We start from the raw sequence: 23,438 nt of genomic DNA on the forward strand, positions 1-23,438 counted from the left end.
ATGTTGTTGGTTAACCCAACAATACAAAGTGTAACTGTAACATCAGTAAAAGTGCAAAATTATATTTAAGAGCTACAAATTGTTAATCTGATGTTTGAAGGTTTTGTAACATGTTAACAAAAATGTCATCATAGCACCTTAAGGAGGATTTTTAGCCAACATGGTTAGCAGGAATCAGAAGTTGTTGTGACACTGTTGAGCCCCCATACAGGGACCACCGCACTACAGCAAACACACTGACCTGCATCATCAGCCCTCTCTCCCTCTCTCTCTCTGTCTCAGTGAGGTTCCTCCTCCCTGCTCTGTGGTCGGACTCTGATGTGTGTTTGCACTGTTACTAATAGACTGTTTTTGCCGGGTCAATAACAGTTATCAGAACGAGATGAAGTTCCTCTGCAGTGGATCAATTGCGCCTCTCGTGCTTCTCCTCATCCTGCCAGGTAAAACCCCTTTTCAGCTTCACTTCAGGTATTTTTAAAGTGCAGAACCATGAACACAGTGAGTGTTTTTCTCATTATTGTTACTGATGTTGATATTTCAGGGTTTTACTGTATGTTTTCTTAAAGTGGGGAAAGTGTGAGCTTTTTTAAACAGTGTTCAGTGTTGTATGTGAACGGTGATATAGCTGAGGATTAATGATATTGATCTCTGTGCTGCTGCTGAACCTCTGAACACGCTCCATTCTCCTCCATTACAAATCGCTCCAAGTGATATTTTATTAGCGGTGAATCTGAAGATTTCTATCTATGATTAGTTCACTGTTTCATTCCCAAAGTGTCCAAAAATACTTTATATATGCCCATCATATTGGATTCAAAGAGGCACACTGAAAGTGCCCTAAAATATAAAAATAATATGATAAACAAAAGCTTTAAGTTTTGGAATATTCCTTTAAAATGACTGATATTTAAAGCCCTACACCCTGTAAGCATGACCTCCCAGGCTTTATTAATAACCATCTGTGTCTTTGTTCATTAAACAGTGAACATTTGCTTCTATGATTCGTTTCATTCTCTGAGACATCAGTGTGAGAGCAGAAGAGAAGCTCTGAGACCAAAACATTGTTTGGATTGAAAATTGGACCTTAAAATGTAAAAAATGTTTTACAAACAAAATATGAAGAAGTTTTCTGGAACTAACAGACCAGACAGACTCGTTCACACCGTGCGTCTTGTGCATGTTCTGCTTTGTGTTGTATGCTGTATATTCTGCTCAGCCTTACTAATAATGACATCAGCGTATGGGCGGTAACCCCTGTGACCCTCACGCTGCTCTGAACACTCAGCTTCACACTGCTTTCTCCTCACTGTGCTCTGTCATGTCATAAGGGCAGAATATCCTTATATGATCAGATCAGGCACACAGCTCTGGTAGTGATAATAGAAGCCCCGCCCACCTGTTATTTAAGATTCTTTTATGAGGGGCAGCCAATCAAAAGAAAGCTGGCTTAAAGCAAGGATTGCCTTAAATGGGGAGAAACTAAAACAGCTTATTTCAGACAAACCTGGGGGCCTTGCTCTCAGGCCCATATAAGATTATCATGGATTGTTTTAAACTTTGAATCATGTAAAGCTACCACGAGAATAAATTATGGAGCTGGAGCTGTGGGAGACTGCAGGTTTTTCAGGACACCACTGGTACTTTTGTATCTTTGATTGATTGAATCTTTATTTTGAACATGTTGAAAAAGTATTAAAAAAGTAGAATTAAAAGAGACAAATGAACAAAGCAAACAAAAGGAAAACGAGCAACCACAACTCCAAATAACGTTCATGTTCAAAAAGGAGCAGGAAGAAGCATAAGCTTATTTAATCCCACCCCTTTTCCACTATCTAGTATCAATAGACTACAGAAATACCTCCTTGCAATTACATTATATGTTATGTGTAATTTATTATTATTTTTTAAATATATACACATATATGTTTCTATCTATCCATACATACGTATATACACACATACGCACATATACACATTTTCAATAACCCCATTAACACCTCAAGGATACACAACCTACAATTATATATATATATATATATATATATATATATATACCCATACCAACAAACCCGTGCATGCGCACACACATGAAAATATTAGACAAGAACACCCTATCAAATCTCTACCTTTTCCCTGTACCCTGTAAAAACCATATCCTTAAACCGCTTTTTAAACTGCGCCATGCTTGGACATTGCTTCATATCTTTACTTAGTCTGTTCCACAGCTTCACTCCACACACAGAGATGCAAAAACTTTTTAATGTTGTACGGATACGAGGATGTTTTAAATTTAATTCCCCCCTCAAATTGTATCCCCGTTCCCTTTTAGAAAACATTTTTAGAATATTGTCAGGAAGCAGGTTATTTATTGCTTTATATATAATTTGTGCTGTGAGAAAATGAACCAGATCTGTGAATTTTAGAATTTTTGATTTTAAGAATAGTGGATTTGTATGATCTCTGTAACCAGTTTTATGAATTATCCTTATGGCCCTTTTTTGTAATATAAAGATTGATGATAGCGAACATTTGTAAGTATTGCCCCAAACCTCTGCACAGTAATTCAAATACGGTGCAATCAGGGAACAATAGATAATGTGGAGTGATTTGTGGTCCAGAATGTGTTTTACTTTACTCAAGATTGAGACACTTCTTGAAATTTTGTTATGTATATGATTTATATGAGACTTCCAGTTTAATTTATCATCTATAATCACACCAAGAAACTTATGTTCAAGTACTCTTTCAATTTCCACACCATCTACATGAATCTGCACTTGTGCATTTCTAAGGGAATTCCCAAATAAGATAATTTTAGTTTTACTTAGATTTAGCGATAGTTTGTTCCTGTTAAACCATTTTTTAATTTTGCACATTTCTGAAGTCATTGTATCCAGCAGCTCCTTATTTTCCCCCCAGAACAAAAAATATTTGTGTCATCTGCAAATAATACTAATTTTAATATATCAGATGCCTTACAAATATCATTTATATAAATAATAAATAATTTTGGACCCAGTACAGAGCCTTGTGGAACACCACAAGCAATGTCCAAGCATGATGAGGAATGGACACCCAGCTTCACAAATTGTTTCCTGTCACTTAAATAATTTTTCACCAGTGCAGTACAACCCCCCTGATCCCATACCGTTCCAGTTTATTAATTAATATGTCATGATTGATTGTGTCGAATGCTTTCTTGAGATCCAGAAATACTCCAGCTGCATACTGTTTCTGATCTATAGCATTCGTAATCTCCTCAATTGATTCGATTAATGCCAGAGATGTTGATCTTTTTGATCTGAATCCATATTGACTGTCAGAGAGTAATTTATATTTATCTAAGAATTTGTCTAATCGTTTATTAAACAGGTTTTCTAGGATTTTGGAGAATTGTGGTAGTAAAGAAACAGGCCTGTAATTTGTGAAGTGGCGTCTATCCCCGGTTTTATACAGCGGCACAACTTTAGCTATTTTCATTTTGTTTGGCACTTTTCCCGTCTGAAATGATAAGTTGCAAATATATGTTAGAGGTCCTACAATTCCTTCAATGACCTTCTTGACGATTTTCATGTCAATATCATTACAATCAGTAGATGTTTTATATTTACACATGTGTACAATGTCAATTATTTCTTTTTCCTCCACTGATGTGAGGAACATTGAGTTAGGGTTCCTATCAATCAGGTTTTCACTACATTCTACTGATGGCAGTGACTCAGGAATTTGTTCTGCCAGTTTTGGTCCAATATTTACAAAATAATGATTAAAGCTGTTGACCTTATCAGCAGTGTTTTCCATAATATTGCCATTATCGATAAAGTATTGTGGATAACTTTGTTGTCCAGAATTATTTTTAATGATACCGTTTAAAACATCCCATATTCCTTTCATATTATGTTTATTGTTGTTCAATATTTTACTATAATACTCCTTTCTACATACACGTATAATATTGGTCAACTTATTTTTGTATTTTTTATATTTATTTTCAGCATCTTTTGTTCTTTGTTTTAGGTATTCCCTATAGAGTGTATTTTTCTTTTTACATGCATTTTGTAAACCCTTAGTGAGCCATGGTCTATCTGAATATTTGTGCTTTCTGTTGTATTTTATTGTTGGACAGTTTTTATCGTACAACTCCATGAATATTCTTAAAAATATGCCATATGCAATATCAATATCAGCTTCTTTGTACACCTTGTCCCAGTCCTGATTTAATAGATCGTTCTTAAATGCAGTCATCGTTTCTTCCGTCCTTACACGTCTGTATCTCAGTTGTTCTTCATGCTGATTTTTCTTATAATTAGTGTCATAAACTGCAAAAACTGGTAGGTGATCACTGATGTCATTAATTAATATTCCGCTCACAATGTTGTTTTCCATATTGTTAGTGAAAATATTGTCAAGTAAGGTGGCACAATGTGGTGTAATTCTGCTAGGCCTGGTTATTTTAGGATGTAAACTCAAACTGTACATAGTGTTTAGGAATTCGTCGCTCATTTTATGCTTTTTTGGATTCAACAGGTCAATATTAAAATCACCACAGATAAACATAACTTTTTGATTTGTTTTAGAGAATATTTCCTCTATGAAGTCATTAAATACTTGAATACTAGAGCCAGGTGTTCTATATATACAGCTAATTATTACATTTTTTTCTTTTTCCTTATAAATTTCAATTGTTATACATTCTAGTAAATTATCAATTACAGTTGTCATACTTTCTACCACCTTGTAGTTTAGGTTTTTATCCACATACACAGCTACTCCCCCTCCACTCTTGTTCCTTCTATTTACAAAATTCACTTCATATCCCTCCAGTCCAAAGTCCATTCCTTTCTCCGCATTGATCCATGTTTCAGAAATGGCAATAATTCCAAATGGATTTGTCAACTCATTTAGATATTCCTTTATATTGTTGAAGTTGGCATACAGACTTCTGCTATTAAAATGGATTATTGATAATTTATTTTCCGTGTTGATGGTGTGCTTAAACTGTTCATCAGTGAAGTAGCAGCAGTTACTGCTGATGTTGTAGAAGAAATTATTTTCCGGGTCTATATCCTTTTCTAAGTCTAGAACATTATGGTCTGTGTATCGAAATGTTCTCAGTTCCAGATTATCATAAAGAGAATTCCAATGAGTCATGTTGATATTGTTGCCGGATGCAGATGAAGTTCTTTTGGACTGTGCCATGTGTTGTGTTGTGTGTCACGTCACATGTGTATTCATACCTCCAGAGTAAGTTGACCTCAGTATTTGTCCAGCTCTTCCATATTTCTGATGACCAACACTTTGGCTTGTTCCGGTGTTCCATTGAGTTTAATGAATACTTTGCAGTTGGTGGTCCATGTACTCTGAATTTTTCCCTGTTTCTTCAAGTAATGTGCTTTCCTGGCAATGTCCGCATTTCTTTTTATCAGATGTTCGTTCATGAAGACATCGGATCCTTTCAGTTTCCTTCCTTGTTTTAACAGTGCTGTTTTCTGTTTTCTGTTTGCAAATCTCACAATGATGGCTGGTTTGTTACTGTCATTTTTTCGGGGTAGAGGGTGGCAAGCCTCAATGTTGTTATAATCCACTTCCACACCTTTGGACCGTAGAAAGGTAACCACTTGATGCTCCGTGGAGTTGACATCTTCCTCTCCTGGCCCTCCTACATTGTCAGTGGCGACCGCCCGGGCGTATGACCGGGGTTTGATGCGAAGCCCCGTGATGATAACATCGTTCATCCGGGTGTACTGCTCCAAATCCGCCACTCTGTTCTCCAGGTACGCCAGCCGCCGATCCTTCTCGGCGTTCTGGATGCGGAGAGCCTTAACTTCCTCGACCAGGTCCAGGATGGCTTTCTGCTGCAGTTTGACAGTAGAAATCTGCTCTGTCATAAACTCCAGCGACTTCTTAATATCGTCTCCTTCCTCGGCTGACAGAACTTTTTTCGGGCCCATGCTGAGAGACGCTCTTGTAGCTTTGCCGTGACGACCGGCTAGCTAGTTGATTCTTAATCACTTATTTAGGGACTAAAACTAATCGGTTAGGTTGAGAAAAGGAAGTAGTTTGAATTAAAATGTGGGCCTTTGCTGCATTAAATATGCAAAAATGACAGATTTAGAATTTTTCAGATTAAGGATGTTCACTCACAGTGACATCACACAGAGCCAAGAGTCGAAAACGTGCCTGAAACTGAGTGTTGAGAGCTTCTAGCTCACAGGGATTATTGGACATGACCTCATTATTTAAGACTTTGGTAATGTTTATTATAAGAAATTTATATTATATCATCATGTAAATGAAAGAAATGGAGGAAAAAGTAAAACAGTTGCAATTTAATGGGATAATTAATTATAAAAATTGCGCATTAAGATGTAGAAGTACTGATGCTGCAAAGCAAAGTTAACTATGCTGTCGGTGAAGTCTGCTGACTTTGAAAAAGTCATATGATGGATTTTTTTATTTTTTATTATTAGATTAGACCATGAGCAAAGAATCCGAATACTTTATTATCTTTGAGCAAATTATGTGTTCACAGTGTCAATATCCTGCATCTGTGCTCATGTGATTTGTGCAGTAATAATACTACACTAATATAGTAACTCATGTAAAACCTCACATTAAAGAAACCAAATGATGACTTTAAGGTCACAAAATGCATCATCAACCATTTCAATAGTACAGGTTTGTGTTTAGAGCCATCACTCTGGGCCCTTTCTCTATATATACATTCAAACAGAGACGTTGGAACGTCTTCTGAAGAAAATCCCGACGCTGTGCAGTACTGGCAGGCAGGATGTTCAGTGATAAGCATCAGTGGATGGAGGATTAAAGCTGTCTGGTGACCTGTGCACTAGTGATGTGTCGGTCGCGAACGAAACGGCTCTTAGAGCCGAATCTTTGACGTGAACGACGCGAGCTGTGGATTTTTTTTCTCTCTCTCTCTCGCACTTTTTCCCGCTTCACTCTGCACGTGAGTCTTGTGCTTTGCGCTGGGCAGAGGGGGGAGGGGCAGTAGTTAGGGAGGGAGAGAGAGAAAGAGAGGCAGGGACAACAACATTAGAAAGGTATAGTAATCATCCACAACTATTTTCGGTTGCAGATGATAAAGGATTGAGAAAGTTTATTCATGCAGGTCCATATGACAGAGAATATGCATCTTCTTTTTGTTTTCATATTATAATTTATATTTAATTGTGTTGTGGTTTGCAGTGTTTTGTGTTGTTTCACTTTAAATTAGTTTAAAAGGAAAAAGCTGAAAATTAAAATAGTTAAAAGTTGAAATGTGAATAGTTTATTTTTGTATTATATGATTTATTTATTACATTTTATATGGAGTGAATAAATAAAAGTATATTTACGGTGGCCCCTACAGACAAAGCACGTACAAACTTCAAATCATGTAAAAACTCCAAAACAAAACACAACGGAGGTGCTCCACGATGCTAGGGGGCAGTGTTGAGCTTTTGTTACCTCGTGGCTACATAAGCCAGCAAGTACCAACGACCAGATTTGGTGTGTGGTAGTAACAGGTAAATGAACATTTTTTTTTTTAATTTTTGAATATATATGAGTGCCTGTGTATAAATACACAAACAATACACATATGCTTTCAATTGTGTAATTTAAGTGATCTAGTAGCTCTGCTTTGGAAGTTCAGTTCATGCTAGAAATGTGTTTTGGAGTTTGTACGTGTCTTGTCTCTAGGGACCACCGCATATATTTATATATAAACATATATATAAATAAAACCACTTGTTTTTACATTAGTAATTCTTTTTGTGCATAATTGTATATTATTGTTAATAATAAATCAATAAAGCAACAAAACAACCTGAAGAGCCGGTTCTCTAAAGAGAGCCGGAAATCCCATCACTACTGTGCAGTACTCTGACTCTCACCCTATCACATCTGGGATAGGTCCCTGCAACCCTGGTAAAGATAGGATGGAGTGGAAGTTAATTTAAAACCATTAACATTTTATGGTAACCAGACTCTAGACTTTTTTGAACACTAAAAAAAACCCTCTTTAAATGAACTTAAAATAATCATGGGAAGGATTTCCACATTAATAAATGGCTTTCTATTCCGATTAAGCATTTTTGTTGCACTAATGTAATTTGCATGGGTTGGATCAAGGCCAGAGTGTGTAAAATCTAATTATATTTCTGTAATACAAGTATAAAAATTGCTAATTTTCAGCTTAGTAGAGGCTGCAGGCAAGGCTGTAGTTTATCTTCCTATCTTTTCAACTTAGTAATCGAACCTTTAGCTATGGCTCTTAGGGAGGACAATCAGGTTGCCAGAATCTCTAGGGGTGGGACAATGCACAAAGTATAATTGTGTGCAGATGACTTATTGCTGTATAAATCTAATCCAACTGCATCAGTCGCTAAACTGCTCAAGGTATTAGATCACTTTGGACGCATATCTGGATACAAATGTAACTAATCGAAAAGCCCACTGTTCCCTATTAATAACATAGAGCAAGATCTCTCTGCCTTCCCCTTTAAATTAGAAAAAGAAACGTTTAAATATTCGGGAATAAATATAACCCGCACAATGATGGAGGTGCGGATTCATAATTTTGACACTTACCAAAAGTACCAAAAGAGGCTGGTGGGCTAGGGTTGCCACTACTGGGCGGCTAATATCACCAAATTATTGCACTGGAAATATGTTTATAAGAACAGCGAGGGTGAGGCTTGGGTAAAAATGGAACTGATGTCTAATCCACTTCCCCTCCTAACCTCATCCGTAGCTCGAAATCAAAAACAGAAAATAACAAATCCAGTTGTAGGAACATCTGTTAGAATATGGCTTCAATTCAGAAGGTGCTTCTGTTTGCAACAGGTTAGTAATTTTTTCATTGTTGCTTTTAACCCTTTTATTGCCATCCGTTTCAGATAAAGCATTCCAAATTTGGCACAATAATGGTTTGAAGTTTTTTTTACAATTTACTTTCAGGAGAAACTTTTAACACCTTTGATGTTCTGATGAGATATTACAATATACCAACCTCACATATGTTTAGATATCTGCAAATACGAAGTTTAGCAAAAACATCGTTTCCTTCATTCCCCTACCTACCTCCTAAAAATCAAGTGGATACCATTTTGGAAATGGATCCTTTTGGCAAAAGGCGATTCTCCGTCATATACAAACTGATGCAGAGCTTAAGGCCTGTTACTTGGGAAAAAACTAAAAATAATTGAGAAAAAGACGTTGGGGTGGATTGATCTGATGATGAGTGGAGATCTTGCTTGAATCGTATACATACTTCCTCCCTTTGCATTCGCCGTGGTTTCATTCAGTTTAAAATTCTTCATCGTCTTCAATATACAAGAGGGAGGCTTTCAAAGTTTTTCCCAGAAGCCGATCCTGCCTGTCCCAGGTGTGGACATAATCCAGCAAATGAGGGTCACATGATGTGGTCTTGTCCGAACCTGGATAATTACTGGGGAAATATATTCAAAGTATTATCTCAGTGCGCAAAATTTAGTGCTTCATTTCCTCATTGGCATTTTTGGAGTTATGCCACCTCAATATGAAATTAGTAAATCTCAGGAAAATGCCATAGCGTTTGCTACGTTGCTTGCCTGTAGACTCATTCTATTCCACTGGAAGTCTGATAAGGCTCCTTCATACATACAGTGGTTAAAGGAGGAGCTTTTCTTTTTGCCACTGGAGTTCTCTCATCACAACAAAAATTCTCTGCGACTTGGAACCCATTTATTGACTATATAAAAACGTATTTTCCAGATGTGTGACGTACATTTTTTGTTTGTTTTGTTCTGTTTCTCTTTACATGAGCCTCGGGTGGGGAGGGAGGGGGGTTTCTTTCTTTCTTTTTTTTATGTATAATCGCAATGTTTTCATTTTGTATTGAGACCATGATTTGTGTAAAGCGATTAAATTTAAAATAAATCTAAAAAATAAATAAATAGTGGATTAAGACATAATGTACAGGATATATTTGCTTAAATTGCCAATAATAATATAAAACATTAACTTTGAATAGCTGGAAAATGTTCTTGTGCAGTCATGTAAAACTTATGCTACAGCACGGGCTTTTGACAGTTTTTCGACTTTTTTTTAATTCAAGGGGTTTAACAAAATAATTCGTATTGCAAAAGTCTAGATTTAATCCTAACAAATAATAAGGTATTTAAACTGTACCTGTCCACAAGGGTTGGATTTATTTCAAGAAGGAAGCAATTTTAAGATCGCAGAGAAGATTTAATAATGAAAGGAAGTGCTTGCAATGTTGAAAGCATGAACTGGTAAACACTCTGTGTCTCTATCTGTTCATCTGAATCTTGTTAGGGTGCCTAAGAGCTTTGAGTTTATTATATTATTGAACTTGATATTGAAATTGATTTTGATATTATTTATTATTTCTAGTCTTTGGTTTCTTTGTTAGAGTTCTGTCTTGTGGTTTGTGTCTCTGTGTTCTCTGGTTGCTCTGTCTCCCCTGTCAGCTGTATCCCTTTGTCAAATCCGCGTGTCTGTGTTATGTTTCCTGTTTTACTTTGAAAGTCCGTGTCTCATGTTAATGGGTCTGGTTTTGCTTCCTTTGTGTCGTCAGCCCTGATTTGTCCCAGCTGTGTTTCCCTCCTGTCTCTCGTTCCCTGATTGCTCCCCCTGTGTGTTCTCTTTGGTCTGTGTCGCGATCGCCCTTATCTACCCTCATTCGTGCTGTGTTCTGCCTGCCTGGGTTTATTCTTTGTATTTTGGAAGTTTGTTTACTTTGAGTTCAGCATTAAAGCTGTTTTTGTTTTTTTTTAAGTTCACGTCTGTCTGTCTGCACTTTGATAAGATAAGATAAGATAGAACTTTATTAATCCCTCGGGTGGGTTCCTCTGGGAAATTCGATTTCCAAAAAAGCACAGCACCGACAGAAGTTACAGAGTTATACACACACACATATATATAAATACAGAGACAATATAAATAAAATATACGAAGGGGATAAATAGAATAAATAGGAATAAAAATAAAAATACAAGTGAATTGCACATTTCAAGTATTGAGTCTATTGCACCGTTGACTATTTACAAAAGTATTGCACAAAAGGTATTGCACAGTGAGGTGCAGAGGCACTACAGCTTAGTTGTTCCCCCCTCCTTTGTCCTCCTGTCTCCCCTCCCTCTCCCCTCCAGAGAGGAGTTAAACAGTCTGATGGCGTGTGGGACAAAGGAGTTTTTAAGTCTGTTAGTTCTTGTCTTGGGGAGAAGCAACCTGTCACTGAACAGACTCTTCTGGTTGTTAATGGCCGTGTGCAGAGGATGCCCAGCATTGTCCATAATGTCCATCAGTTTCTTTAATGTCCTTTTCTCTGCCACTGTCACCAGAGTGTCCAGCTTCATGCCGACCACAGAGCTAGCCCTCCTGATCAGTTTCTCCAGCCTTTGGGTCCTGTTCCTGCCTGCACACAGCCGTCACATAACAAATCTGAGCTTCTTCATCATTTCTTTTTCATCATGAGAGGTGTTAATTTGTCTGCATGCTGTAACGGGTCTCATGATCGCAATATGCTTCCTTCACAGCAATAATTGCTTGTGGAAGTTTGTGGTAGGTCTCCGTTGTAACATGAAAACCAAGCTGGAGAATGTCCAGATAAGAGCAAAAAAATCCCCCCAAAAACAAAAACTCGTTTTTTTGCCAAAAACTTGTTTTTGTGACTCAGAGTGTATTGACAGAATCAAATGTCAGCAAAGGTAAACATTTGCACTGAAACGTCTGTATTGAACCAATTGTCGAAGTCATTAAAGAAGTAACAACAAAAAACCCTAAAAAAATAAAAATTGCCCTGATGACGGCAGTCAGGGAGGTTTCCTCTGGAGACCATGAATGATGATTAGATAGATTTAGATATTTTAGTTTTTATCAGTCACTCACTAAGACCAGTCTTTGATTTCAGGTGGGGCAGTTTGGTGTTCTGATCCATCTGCAGAACTTCCACTGGCTGAAGGATTTGTTTGTTAAATCAGGCTGTTTTTAAGGAGACTTTGTTGCAGTGTTTTGCGCCTTGTTTTTTTTTTATTTGTCTTAAATTATTGTCTTTAAAAAACTTCAAAAATCACTTCAACCTACTGATTTTACATTTTCCAAAAATGAAGCACTGCCTAGCTAACACAGATGTTAGTGTGATGATTTCGTTTAGCTTTGGTAGTGTTGATCAGAATCGGATCACTGATGGGGGATTTGTGTCAGCGTGCTGCGCTGGCGGGCGGCGTGGACACCCGGGTTTGTGACTGTGATAACTTGAGAAAGAGGTGACGCAGTTTCTTGAAATTCACACCACAGATACATGTACAAAAAATTTCAGATGAGTTTGAACTTTTCTGAAAATCTTGTGAACACAAGAAATGTAATCTAGGATGTTTAAGACGATAGCACAGGTGCATCTACGAGGAGGCAGAGGGCGGCACTGACCGCCGCCAGTATTTCTCATTTTTGTTCGTGTGCACAGCTGTTAGAGTGGCTAACAATGTTGTTGCACATATGTACTTATGTCTGAGTATTTGTTTGCTTTTGGTGACTGGAGAAGCATTTGGAGATTAGTATTTTCCTCAGACCACACTGAAGAGATAATCCTATTTGGTCTGGGAACACTCAGGAACTGCAAAACATATACAGGAGAAAATTAATGAATGTGTGAAGCAAACTATCAATAAACCCACCTAATGAGGTTATTAAAGGCATACTGCCATCCTTATCGAGATAAATGACAAACTGTTGAAAACCCCCTTTGCTCCATGGCAGTTTGTTTGGTTAGCATGGTTGCATACATCAGTGGGATCATGAATCAGGAGAGCAGAACTGAGAAGTTTTCCTTCAGGTCCTCAATTCAGTGAACAGTGAGGTTAAAAGTTGATGATGGACCAAAGTGCTGGACAGGACATGCTCACATCATATGACATCATGGTAAAACAATGTTTATATGAGCATGCTAATATGCAGATATTTGTTTACCAGCACTAGACACAATGGACATACTTTGAACTGAAGATGAAAAAAGTCAAGGCATCATCAAAATCAGCCGCCCTCTGCGGCAAACAGTTGCACAACATTTCACAAAAATCCAGCCAACAGCTGCTGACGTCCTGTTTGTATGTTAGGCCGTTTTGATTCAATCTGCTGAAGATCATCCAGACAATTATCTGACAGGAAAAAACAATCGTAATGTTGATGCACACACTGAAATCACAGTTGGTCAAACATCTGTTGGTTTGTAGGGACAGGAAACAAACTGATGAAGAGTCACTGGCCCATGCAGTGAACTGTCTCCAGATGGTGAACTTCCCACATTTACTGCTTCTTTTTGTTTCTTATGAAGTTAGATAGTAAGTGCTAGTTGCTAGTAAACAATAAACAGGCATTGCTAGGATCGGTCAATGAAGACTGATGTGTAAAGAATGAATGAAATTTGGTCCGTTCCTGTATTCCACTACAGATTACAGATTACATGCCCCAAAATGTATTTTGTATCGTATTCTGTTACGTTACTCAATGAGAGTAACGTATTCTGAATACTTTGGATTACTTAATATATTATCATGCTTTTTACAACTGAATGTACTATTTAGTATTTAGTATTTATTTATTTATTGTCATTGTCAAGAACAATGAAATTGTGTTTGGGGCTTCCATACAACCCAAAAAAAAGAAGAAAATAATAAATACCCCTTAAAACCCAAGTGTACATATTTAACCCAGTGTGACTCCAATGCAATAAGACAATCCTTAGCAATAATGTTCGTAGAAATATTGCTGTGATTTATTACTATTACTGAAGGTTACCAACACCAACTAGATTTTTAAATCTTAATATAAATGAGTAACAGTAGGGTGGACATTAGGTAAGGCTGCTCCAACGGAGCTTATTGTTTCAGAGGAAAACACGAACACAGCGTACAGTCGAGTCTTAACAGCTTACTTACAGCTGGGCTCGTCAGTGGTTATTATTATATTTACATGCTTCATACATGCTATGCCTGTAACACTCTGCCTGTTGCCTTCATATTAAATCATTTTTTGAATAACACTTTTAAAAAATATTTCTTCACGTCATTATGCAGCCGTAAGTAGAGGTGACATGAGCCGCGAGATTGAGACACAGACATTAGAGCCTCTTGATGCGTGTTTGGGTTTCCCCCGGCGTGGAATCACCAAAAATAGAGATGGCATAGCCGAACATATGAAACAGGAAAATACGGCCGTGTAATCCATTTATTTCAGCAAAGTAACTGTAACAGAATACAGTTACTCATATTTTGCATTTTAAATACGTAACGCCGGTACGTGTATTCTGTTACTCCCCAACACTGTCCATTCCATACTGATCACAACAGATCACAAAGTTTATCGGTAAAGACTGGATCTGCATCCAGATCCAGGAGATTTTGGGCCCATCAGGGTCTTCAAGTGTTTTTCTGTTAGTCATTAATGAGGAGGTTCAAGTACTTATTAAAGAGGTACAGTCTGTGATACGTATGTTTAACACCTTATGGAAAAATGTTAAGCAACATGTTCAACTGGACTATCCTCCATTATCATCAAAGCACCAAATAAGGATATTCTCATGCTGTTGTGATCCACGTGTATATTCTTACAGACTCTACCCCGTCCTCAGCACCTTTATGCTGCGTTTCACTTTCATTTGTCATCAGTTGGTTTATACGCTGTCAGATCTAATGGATTTCTGGCCCATAGTTGTTTGGATATTTCGCCTGGCGTAAGGTGTTGAAACTAGAGACATGAAGGGTGTTTTTATTGCAGATACATTTCCTCAGCTTGCTGAAGCATTAAGTTTGTGTCCTGTCCTTGTCCCTGCATAATCCCCAACTCTAACTCTCACAGTAGGATAGAATAGAATAGAATAGAATAGACCTTTATTGCCATTGTACATGTACAATAAAGTTGTGGCTGCTCCACACTAACTGTGCAGATATAAAATGTATATAGTAAGATACAAACAAAGTGAAAGCAGATAACACAAGAACAATTCAATTTCAATTTTCAGTTTTATTTATACAGCTCCAAATCACAACAACAGACACCTCAAGGTGCTTTACATTGTAAGGTAGACCCTACGATAATACATACAGAGAAAAAGCCAACCAGCAGGTTGTAAGTAATTGGAAGTCGTGCAAAAGTAGTGGGCAAGAAGTCTGGTTTTTATTAAGTTGTGCTCCCAAATGTTGGCAATCAGGGAAAAATGAAAATACTTTGAAATGAAACACATGACAAAAATTTCACACTCACTTCTGGCATGTTCAGGTCAGGTGCTGTAAATGTTGTGTGGTTCAGATGTGGTCCATGCTGACATTTGGTGCGTGTACAGCAGACCAGTGGTAAGTTAAGGACACTGGAACTCGTCCTGAGTGAAAGTCATGTTAATGTGGCTCAAAGGAAACTCCAGTCATGGGTCACATCTGGGCCGAACATTTATTGCTGTTTGGGTAAAAATACCATTAAAATGCACAATCTGGAATACCAAGCTTAAATATTTTTATTAGTGTGAATTCCGATTTTTACTAAAAACACAGTAACTTAGTAAAAAGTACGTATATCTACTTATAAGCACTGCTGAAAAGATGAGTTAATTTAAATCAAAAGGTAAAATGTTGTTTGTTTTTTATGCCAAACTATCAAAAACTTTACAAACCACTCAGTTAATTTATGGATCTTTTTTAAGTAAAGATAAGCTATTTCTATAAATTTGCTCCATTTAAACTGAAGATTGTCACTAATTTGGGGCTTTACCTGCAGGTATTTCCTTCTAACCTTGTCTTTGTAGCACATTTGGTCAAGAACAGAACCTTAACCTTTTCTCCATCAGTGGGTTTGTTTGCAGACAAAAACATCAGCTGTGAATCAGCCTTAAACACAGAAACAGAGCTGAAGCAGAACTGGACCATCTCCATGTGTTCCTCGAAACGACACCCAATCCCGTTTTCTTCTGTTGCACAGATCCAGAGCTTCACGTCCACATTTCCATTTTAGTACAGACGATGTGAACACTCTGACCCCCCTCGCTGTGTCTCTACAGTCATATTGCAGTAATGTATTATTTCCTGTTAAGTGAAGGTCGTTAAACCAAAAACGGAGTCTCGTGTGTCTCCTTTTTTGTGCAAAGCATGTGTGTTGTCCTTGTTATCGAGTGTTCAGAGTGGGTGAAGGTTTAGCATCTGAGTTTTTATTTTACTTTATTTTATCCGTAAAGGTTTCTTTATTGCGCCATCTTTAAATGAACATCATGTAAAAAGCAGACTATTAGGTCTGGATTTTGTTGTTATGTAGATTTTAATTTACTGAATTTGAATCGAACAGTTTCTCTACAGTCTGTGAAACAAAAGAAGTCATTTCTATTTTCCCTCTTATACAGACTGTAGGTCTGTAATAAAGTGTAATCTTTTTATTACATAAAGCCAATAATCTGCGAGGTGTCAGGCAGAAAGCGACAGCATGTTGTGGTTGCGAGGTGATTTTCTCAGTGAGCGTCACTCTGCAGCCAACAGTGAGGTCTGTGCTGTTTATCTGCTGCTGTCTGGCTGAGAGTTCACATGAATCATCAGCACTGCCAGCCACGATGTCTGACCTGATAACAACTTTGGAGAACATGAAATATTTATTCTCCCCCTCAGACACCATTTTATTATTCCTACAGAAATGATTCATGGGCCACTATTATTGTTATTATTAGAGAGGGTGAAGGGCTCCAAGTAAAGCTGCTGCCCTCGACATTAAGAGGAAGCAGCTGAGCGAGTTCAGGCATCCAACCAGGATTCCTCCCTTATCCCGAGAACACATCAGGACTTCCATAGAAGAGCATGAGAGGGTGGCTGAGGTGACAGAGGGTCAGGCACAAGCTGAGACTACTGCCCCTGTGACCCAGGCTGGGATAGGAGAGTAGATGGATTATCATTCTCATCAGATATTTACAGTGTGATCTTGTTGCAGAGTAAAAACACATTCAGGAAAGAAATATGGTGTGTGAAAGGTGAATATGCACAGTTTGTGAATGTATTTTATGCTCGTGAAAAAATACATTTGAAACTTGAGTTGCTTTTTACACTGTAAAAACTAATGGTAAGACCACACACCTTTGGAGTGGGAGTTGCAAGTTTGATTCAGAGTATCCAGTAAGGGTCCTGACCAGACCGCCCATGCTAAAAAAAAACCCCAAACCAAGCCCTGGAATGACGGCCACGTCTGCAGCTCGGACACAAGCACATCACTCATGTTGTACTATATAGAATTGTGTATGTGACAAATAAAGCTTGTTTGTTGTTGTTTGTAAGTACGACTCAATAATTTCATCCTTTGTTGTTTGTTCCAGTTTTTATTATGTGAAAAATCTATTGGACAGACTCATAAACAGAGTCATCGTTTGCCTTCAGCACTGCTGTCACCATCATTAACTGTAAACAGGATATTAGAGCAGTTATCAACCTGCTGCTGCTCTGGAGACCCTCGCTGATTAAACGCTGAGGTGATTACTGGGTTAATTGAACTGGGAAATGTGGTTTGCATGTGTGTGTTATGGTATGTAGCGTTGAGCATTTCTGTAGAAAGGATCCAGCAGCAGATCAATGCAGAGAAAAGCAACAGAGAAATTACATAAGACTTGACAACACTTAAAGTTTCATGTGCAAAATATTCTAAAGATGTGCACCACAGCGTGAAGAGTGAACGATTATACACCTTGACTTCTTGATCCTTTTTACGTCATCATCGTTTATTTATATAGCACTTTAAAAAACACACCTGGTAGACCAAGTGTTGAACAATACATCTATAAATAGTAATAATATAAGAACTGAACAAAGCAATTAAATCAATAAAGAGTTAAAAGCCAGAGAATAAAAATAGGTTTTTAATCTCGACTTAAAAACCGGCACTGATGTAGTCTGTCTAATATGAAGAGGAAGATTGTTGCAAAGCAACGGGGCCACAGCAGAGAACGCCCGGTCTAATCTGAGTCTCAGCCGTGACTTAGGGACTGAAAGCAGCAGTTGCTCAGCTGACTGGAGGGAACGAGTTGGAACGTAAGGCTTCAACAAATCGGACAAATAAACAGGTGCCAAAGCATTTAAAGATTTAAAAACCAATAAAAGAACTTTAAAATGGATCCTAAATTTGATTCAAAGCCAATGTTGAAAGGCCAAAACCGGAGTGATGCGGTCGAATTTCATTTTTGCACTAATTGTAAGCGTGACAAAGTGCCCAGCCCCTATTAAAAGGGAATTGCAGTAATCCAGGAGTGAAGTAATAAAAGCATGAATTACAGCTTCTAAGTTACGTTTGGAGAGAAAGTGCTTGATCTTCGATAGACATCTGAGGTGGTAGAATGCTGATTTTACCGCCCCATTCACGTGGCCATCAAGAATCAATTTTTACTCCAAGATTTGTGATTGAATTCTTCAAATGAGAGATCAAACAGTGAAATCAACATCTGGAGGGTCAGGAAATGGATTTGGGCCAAATTGGACTCTCCACCATTTGACCTTAGAACTGAAGAAGCTTCTCGGATGAGAGGTGAAACGTCTTCAAGCAACTTAAAGAAGTCCAGACGCTTTTCTTTGCAAGCTCCTTTGACTACGATGACCTGGATGACTGAGAACCTTCACAGACATTTGGGCCAAATAAAATCACTTCCGTTTTTCTTTTCTGTTTACATCAGCACAGGATTCACTTCAGCTGATTAGAATGTGGTCACATCGTTCCTAAAGCATGGACAGGCAGACCTTTAACTAACAAATTGACATGATGCGCCGTCTTTTTAATAAATCCAGGAAAGCAGTTTCTTCTCCTTTAAACAAAAATATCAAATACATTTATCGCCATCATTTAAAAAGCGTATATACTTGTGTTCTGGGGGCCTCTGGATGTCTGGAGTCTTGATCTCCTCCATACCTGCTTCATGCCCTGGAGGACGGGGCTGTGGCCCCCCCACACCCTCTAGCAGATCATTACATGAAGGAACCTTTTAAAAACAAGCGCGTCCATGCTCACAGGTGTGCACACGGGTGATCACACCCACAAACTACACCCTTTTTGGCTCCTACCTCAAAGCACACTGTGTTCTGTTGATCTTATGTGCTGCACAATAATGTGTAACATTTAGTATTTACTGTCATATTCCCATATATCATTGTGATGTTGTTTATTCTATTACTCTTGTTCTCTTCTGCTTGTTTTCTTTTTTCTTTCTCAGCAGGTGATCCAGGTGATTGATATATGCATTTTTTTTTCTCTGCCCGTTCTGTTGGTTTTTGTCTTTTGCCCTTCTCCCCCGTCCCTCTCCTCAGCTCTTTCTCTTTCCCTCTTTCTTTCTCCCCTTCTTTCCCCCAGTCAAGTCTGTCCCGTATTCAGTAAGTGAAAATAAAATAAACAATAAAAGGTGAATCAAATGGACCATTACGGCAAGGCTGGGATGGTCAATTTGGTAAAGTAAATCCGTTGGGCATCTTTCTTTGACTTTAGACAATAATTCTGATGCAAAAGAGCCAAACGGGACAGGCCAAAAAAAAAAAAAAAAAAGTGTACATACGCTTCACACTCCATTAGCCTGAAGTATTTGGTCCTTGAAAGTGATCACATTTAACCAGTACCAGGTACCAGTAGTTTTTATGGAGGAACTTGCCTGCAAACATTCAGCAGCTGTGAAAAGTGAAAGAGAGAACATCTGTCTTCAGAGTAAAAGTGTGTCTCATGTTCTGAAACATGTTGGCTGCAAAGGTGAGGCACAACTTTTACTCTGAGGGCAAATGTTCTGTGTTTATATCTGATGTCACACTATAGCTTTTGCTAGCACCTAGCTAATAATTAGGCACATCTCAGCATCTTCCATGCAAACTATGGATAATTGCATTGACCTGCTAGAACCAATGCTATTGCAAGGAAGGTTTTGGTGCAGCACCCTCTTTGTGACCAGTTTCACTGAGCGACTGCCACAGCAGGTAGAGGTGGGTTGCAAAGCAGCCTGTAAATGCACAACAGTTGTGCATCAGTTGATCTGTTGCGATTGCAGGTAATGACTTTGAGGTCTGCCTGACCCGGCACTATGCTTGTCATCTGTTTTCTGATCCTCAGTTTGCCGGGCTGCTCATGGGCGCTTCGCTCAGAAACTGATGAAAGACTTATTTACCAACTACACCAATGCTCTGCGGCCGGTGGAGGACACCGACTACATCATCAATGTCACATTACAGGTCACTCTCTCCCAGATCATTGACATGGTAATCAAACCCTGAATGCCTATCCAGCTCTTTATGCTGTATCTAGTCAGGCAGGTACTGGTGTGACCTTGCCGTTTTCATGGATTTTCACCAGGATGAGCGGAACCAGATCCTGACTACCTACCTGTGGGTCCGCCAGGTATGGATGGATGCCTTTCTCACATGGAAGAAGGAGGACTATGATGGCCTTGACACCATCCGCATACCCAGCAGCTACGTTTGGAGACCCGATATTGTTCTGTATAACAGGTAGGTGTATCATCCTGCTGGCTGATCTTCAGGATATTTATTGATGTTTTCAAACTCCTTCCTTGTTTCTATCATAGTGCAGATGATGAGTTTTCCAGCTCCATGGAGACCAATGTTGTTCTTCGTAACGATGGCCAAGTCATGTGGGACCAGCCAGCCATCACCAAAAGCTCCTGCTCTGTTGATGTGGCCTTCTTCCCCTTCGATTTGCAGCAGTGTAACCTAACCTTTGGCTCCTGGACTCACAACGGAAACCAGATGGATTTGTTCAATGCCCTGGACAGCGCCGACTTGAAAGACTTTGTCCCCAATGTGGAGTGGGAGGTCAGTAATGGTGTCATGTGTTTAGCACATCCTTAATGAATGTTTTGACGAACCCAAAATTTTCTCTAACCAGGTTCTGGGAATGCCAGCCAAGAAAAATGTCATCTTGTATGGCTGCTGCTCAGAGCCATACCCAGACATTACCTTTTCCCTCCACCTGAAGAGGCGGGCCTCCTTCTACATCTTCAACCTCCTCATTCCCTGCATGATGATCTCCTTTCTGGCTCCGCTGGGCTTTTACCTGCCAGCGGATTCAGGTGAAAAGGTTTCTCTGGGTGTCACAGTGCTGCTGGCCCTCACCGTGTTTCAGCTGCTCGTAGCTGAGAGCATGCCACCCTCTGAGAGCGTCCCGCTGATAGGTGAGAACAGCCTCTGACTTTTATTTACATCTATGTATTTAAAAAAAACATTCATGATGAATCAGAATTATTGTAATGTTTATATTCATCATCCCTCCTGCAAATGTTACATGGCTACACTGTATCTGACAAGTTACTAATATTTGAGGGTGCCTTAGGATACCTCAGACAGACACATTTCAGCCTTAGGGATGTCCCTAGAGTGTATCCTCGGAGTAATCCAAAGAGATTTTCCTGTTATGCCAATGTGTTAGGCAAGCAGAGCTTCCCTGCAGAAAGAGTGCAGAGGCTAAGCCTATGTTTGAAGCCACTGAGGTGTTTGATGGGCGGGGTTGACATGATGTCACTAATATGACTGAAAACTTGTGGTATGGAGAAACTCCAATAGCTCCAGCGTTGTTTAGATTAAGCATTTATTGCTCATCATTGCTTGAACTTGCTGTTCCACAGTTCATCTTAATATCCAAAATAAATCCCAGCAGTCACAAACTGTTTGGTCCCTTCAACCAATTAAACCTGACCCTAATTAAATGTTCCTACCTTAAATCCAATCATTTACAAACACAAAAAGTGAAAACTAGTCCCACACATAAGATAATACACAAAACATGAAAATGGCTCCTACAATGAGGTTCAGGTTAAAGGGAAGACTAAATGGGATTTAGGAGTCACCAAAGAGTCAATCAACAGGAAACGGAAAATCACTCTGAGGTCTCCGAATGGTTACTGGACATCTCTCTGAGGGATGTTCTTGCTTACCGTCGCGCTGATCTCTGTCTAAAATCGAAGCTGGAGAAGGTGGAGCTGTTTTTAGATTACGTGAAAGATGTAATCTTTTGTATTAAATCTATTAGCAGAAAATACTGGTGATTGCCCAACAACACCTGATGCTGACCAGTTTATAAAGTCTAATTTACACTATTGTGTTCATTGATTGTTTACAGTCAGACATGACCTTCACTGACTTCAGAAGTCTTTTGTAGATGCCTTTAAAGTATGTAATTTGGATAAAAGTAGCACATCTCAGTGATTGCTGGGGCACAGTTGTTGTCGATGGATTTGAGGACCTTTCAAAACCTCCAGCTTGCAGCTCTCATTGAGTCACTGAGCCTTGGCATCAATGACAAGAGGACCACTGACAAAGAGGATTCAGATACAGACCCAATCAAAATGATAGGTGGAGCTTGGATGGAGGTGGGTTGCAAAGCAGCTTGGATCTTACTCTAACTGTGATTTTCAGCTTTCAATTTTCAGAGACTTCAATGCAGCAATGCAGCAACTACCCAAGTGCCTCTGCAGTAAATAAAGAAGTATAAGAGGAATGTTTGCTCGTCTGCCGCTGTCTGTAGTCACACCCACTTTAGACTTCACAGGGTTAATCAGAGTGTCCTATATTCACCAGCTGTATGCTTTTACTGCAACTAAGACTAAAGCTTGATTTGGAGTTATAGGGACAGCAAATAAGGGTCACCAACCTCTACCTGACTTTTCGGTGTCTTATTTCTATAGGAAAGTACTACATTGCCACCATGACCATGGTCACTGCATCAACAGCACTCACCATCTTCATCATGAACATCCACCACTGTGGCGGGGAGGCTCGTCCCGTGCCTGAATGGGCCGAGCGCTTCATCCTCAAGTACCTCGCCCGCATCTGCTTCGTGTACGAGGTGGGTGAGAACTGCCTCGGTGGCGCCAGGAAAGAACCTTTATCACAGGAGGGGTCTGACAGCCCATCAGCCAATGGCGGCAGCACCAAAGGAGCAAATTGGGATGTCAATGGGAAGGCGTGGGGAGGAAAGGTGGAGGTGGAGCCTCTGAAGATGGGGCAGGAAGTAACCAACCAGACAGACTGGAAAGAGGATCTGTTTGTGACCATTGACCACTCACAGGAGAAAGGAGCTGCTGTAGTGCGAGGGGAGGAATCAAACTGCGGTGAGCACGAAGAGGAAAAGAAAGGCGTAGGTGTTGAGGGAGGAGGTCGAGATGGGGGGAACAGGAGGGAGATCTTGGTGAAGTGTTTATGCCAACACCAGGAACTGGGCAAGAATGTTGAGTACATTGCCAACTCCTACCAGGACCAGCGAGCAGCACAGCTGCGCATCGGCGAGTGGAGGAAGGTCGCCAAGGTCATGGATCGCTTCTTCATGTGGCTCTTCTTCATCATGGCCTTCTTCATGAGCATCCTCATCCTGGGAAAGTCCGTCTGATGGAGCTCAGCCTAAGAATTCACGAGATGATAAAATTGTTTGTTTAACGATTA

At 39.2% G+C, this 23,438-nt stretch overlaps 1 protein-coding gene across 1 annotated transcript; it reads left to right on the top strand.

The window, feature by feature from the left end:
* Window positions 1–382: 382 nt before the first annotated feature.
* LOC308387685 (neuronal acetylcholine receptor subunit alpha-10-like) lies at window positions 383–23,385 on the top strand (the record flags this gene model as incomplete). Its single annotated transcript, XM_080867913.1, has 6 exons — window positions 383–440; window positions 20,098–20,243; window positions 20,338–20,492; window positions 20,570–20,816; window positions 20,890–21,175; window positions 22,685–23,385. The coding sequence occupies 6 exons, from the start codon at window positions 383–385 to the stop codon at window positions 23,383–23,385; spliced, it is 1,593 nt and encodes a 530-aa protein (XP_080724039.1).
* Window positions 23,386–23,438: the final 53 nt, after the last annotated feature.

The sequence above is a fragment of the Rhamphochromis sp. 'chilingali' genome, assembly GCF_963969265.1.
Source record: "Rhamphochromis sp. 'chilingali' genome assembly, chromosome: 19".
Classification (NCBI taxonomy): domain Eukaryota; kingdom Metazoa; phylum Chordata; class Actinopteri; order Cichliformes; family Cichlidae; genus Rhamphochromis; species Rhamphochromis sp. 'chilingali'.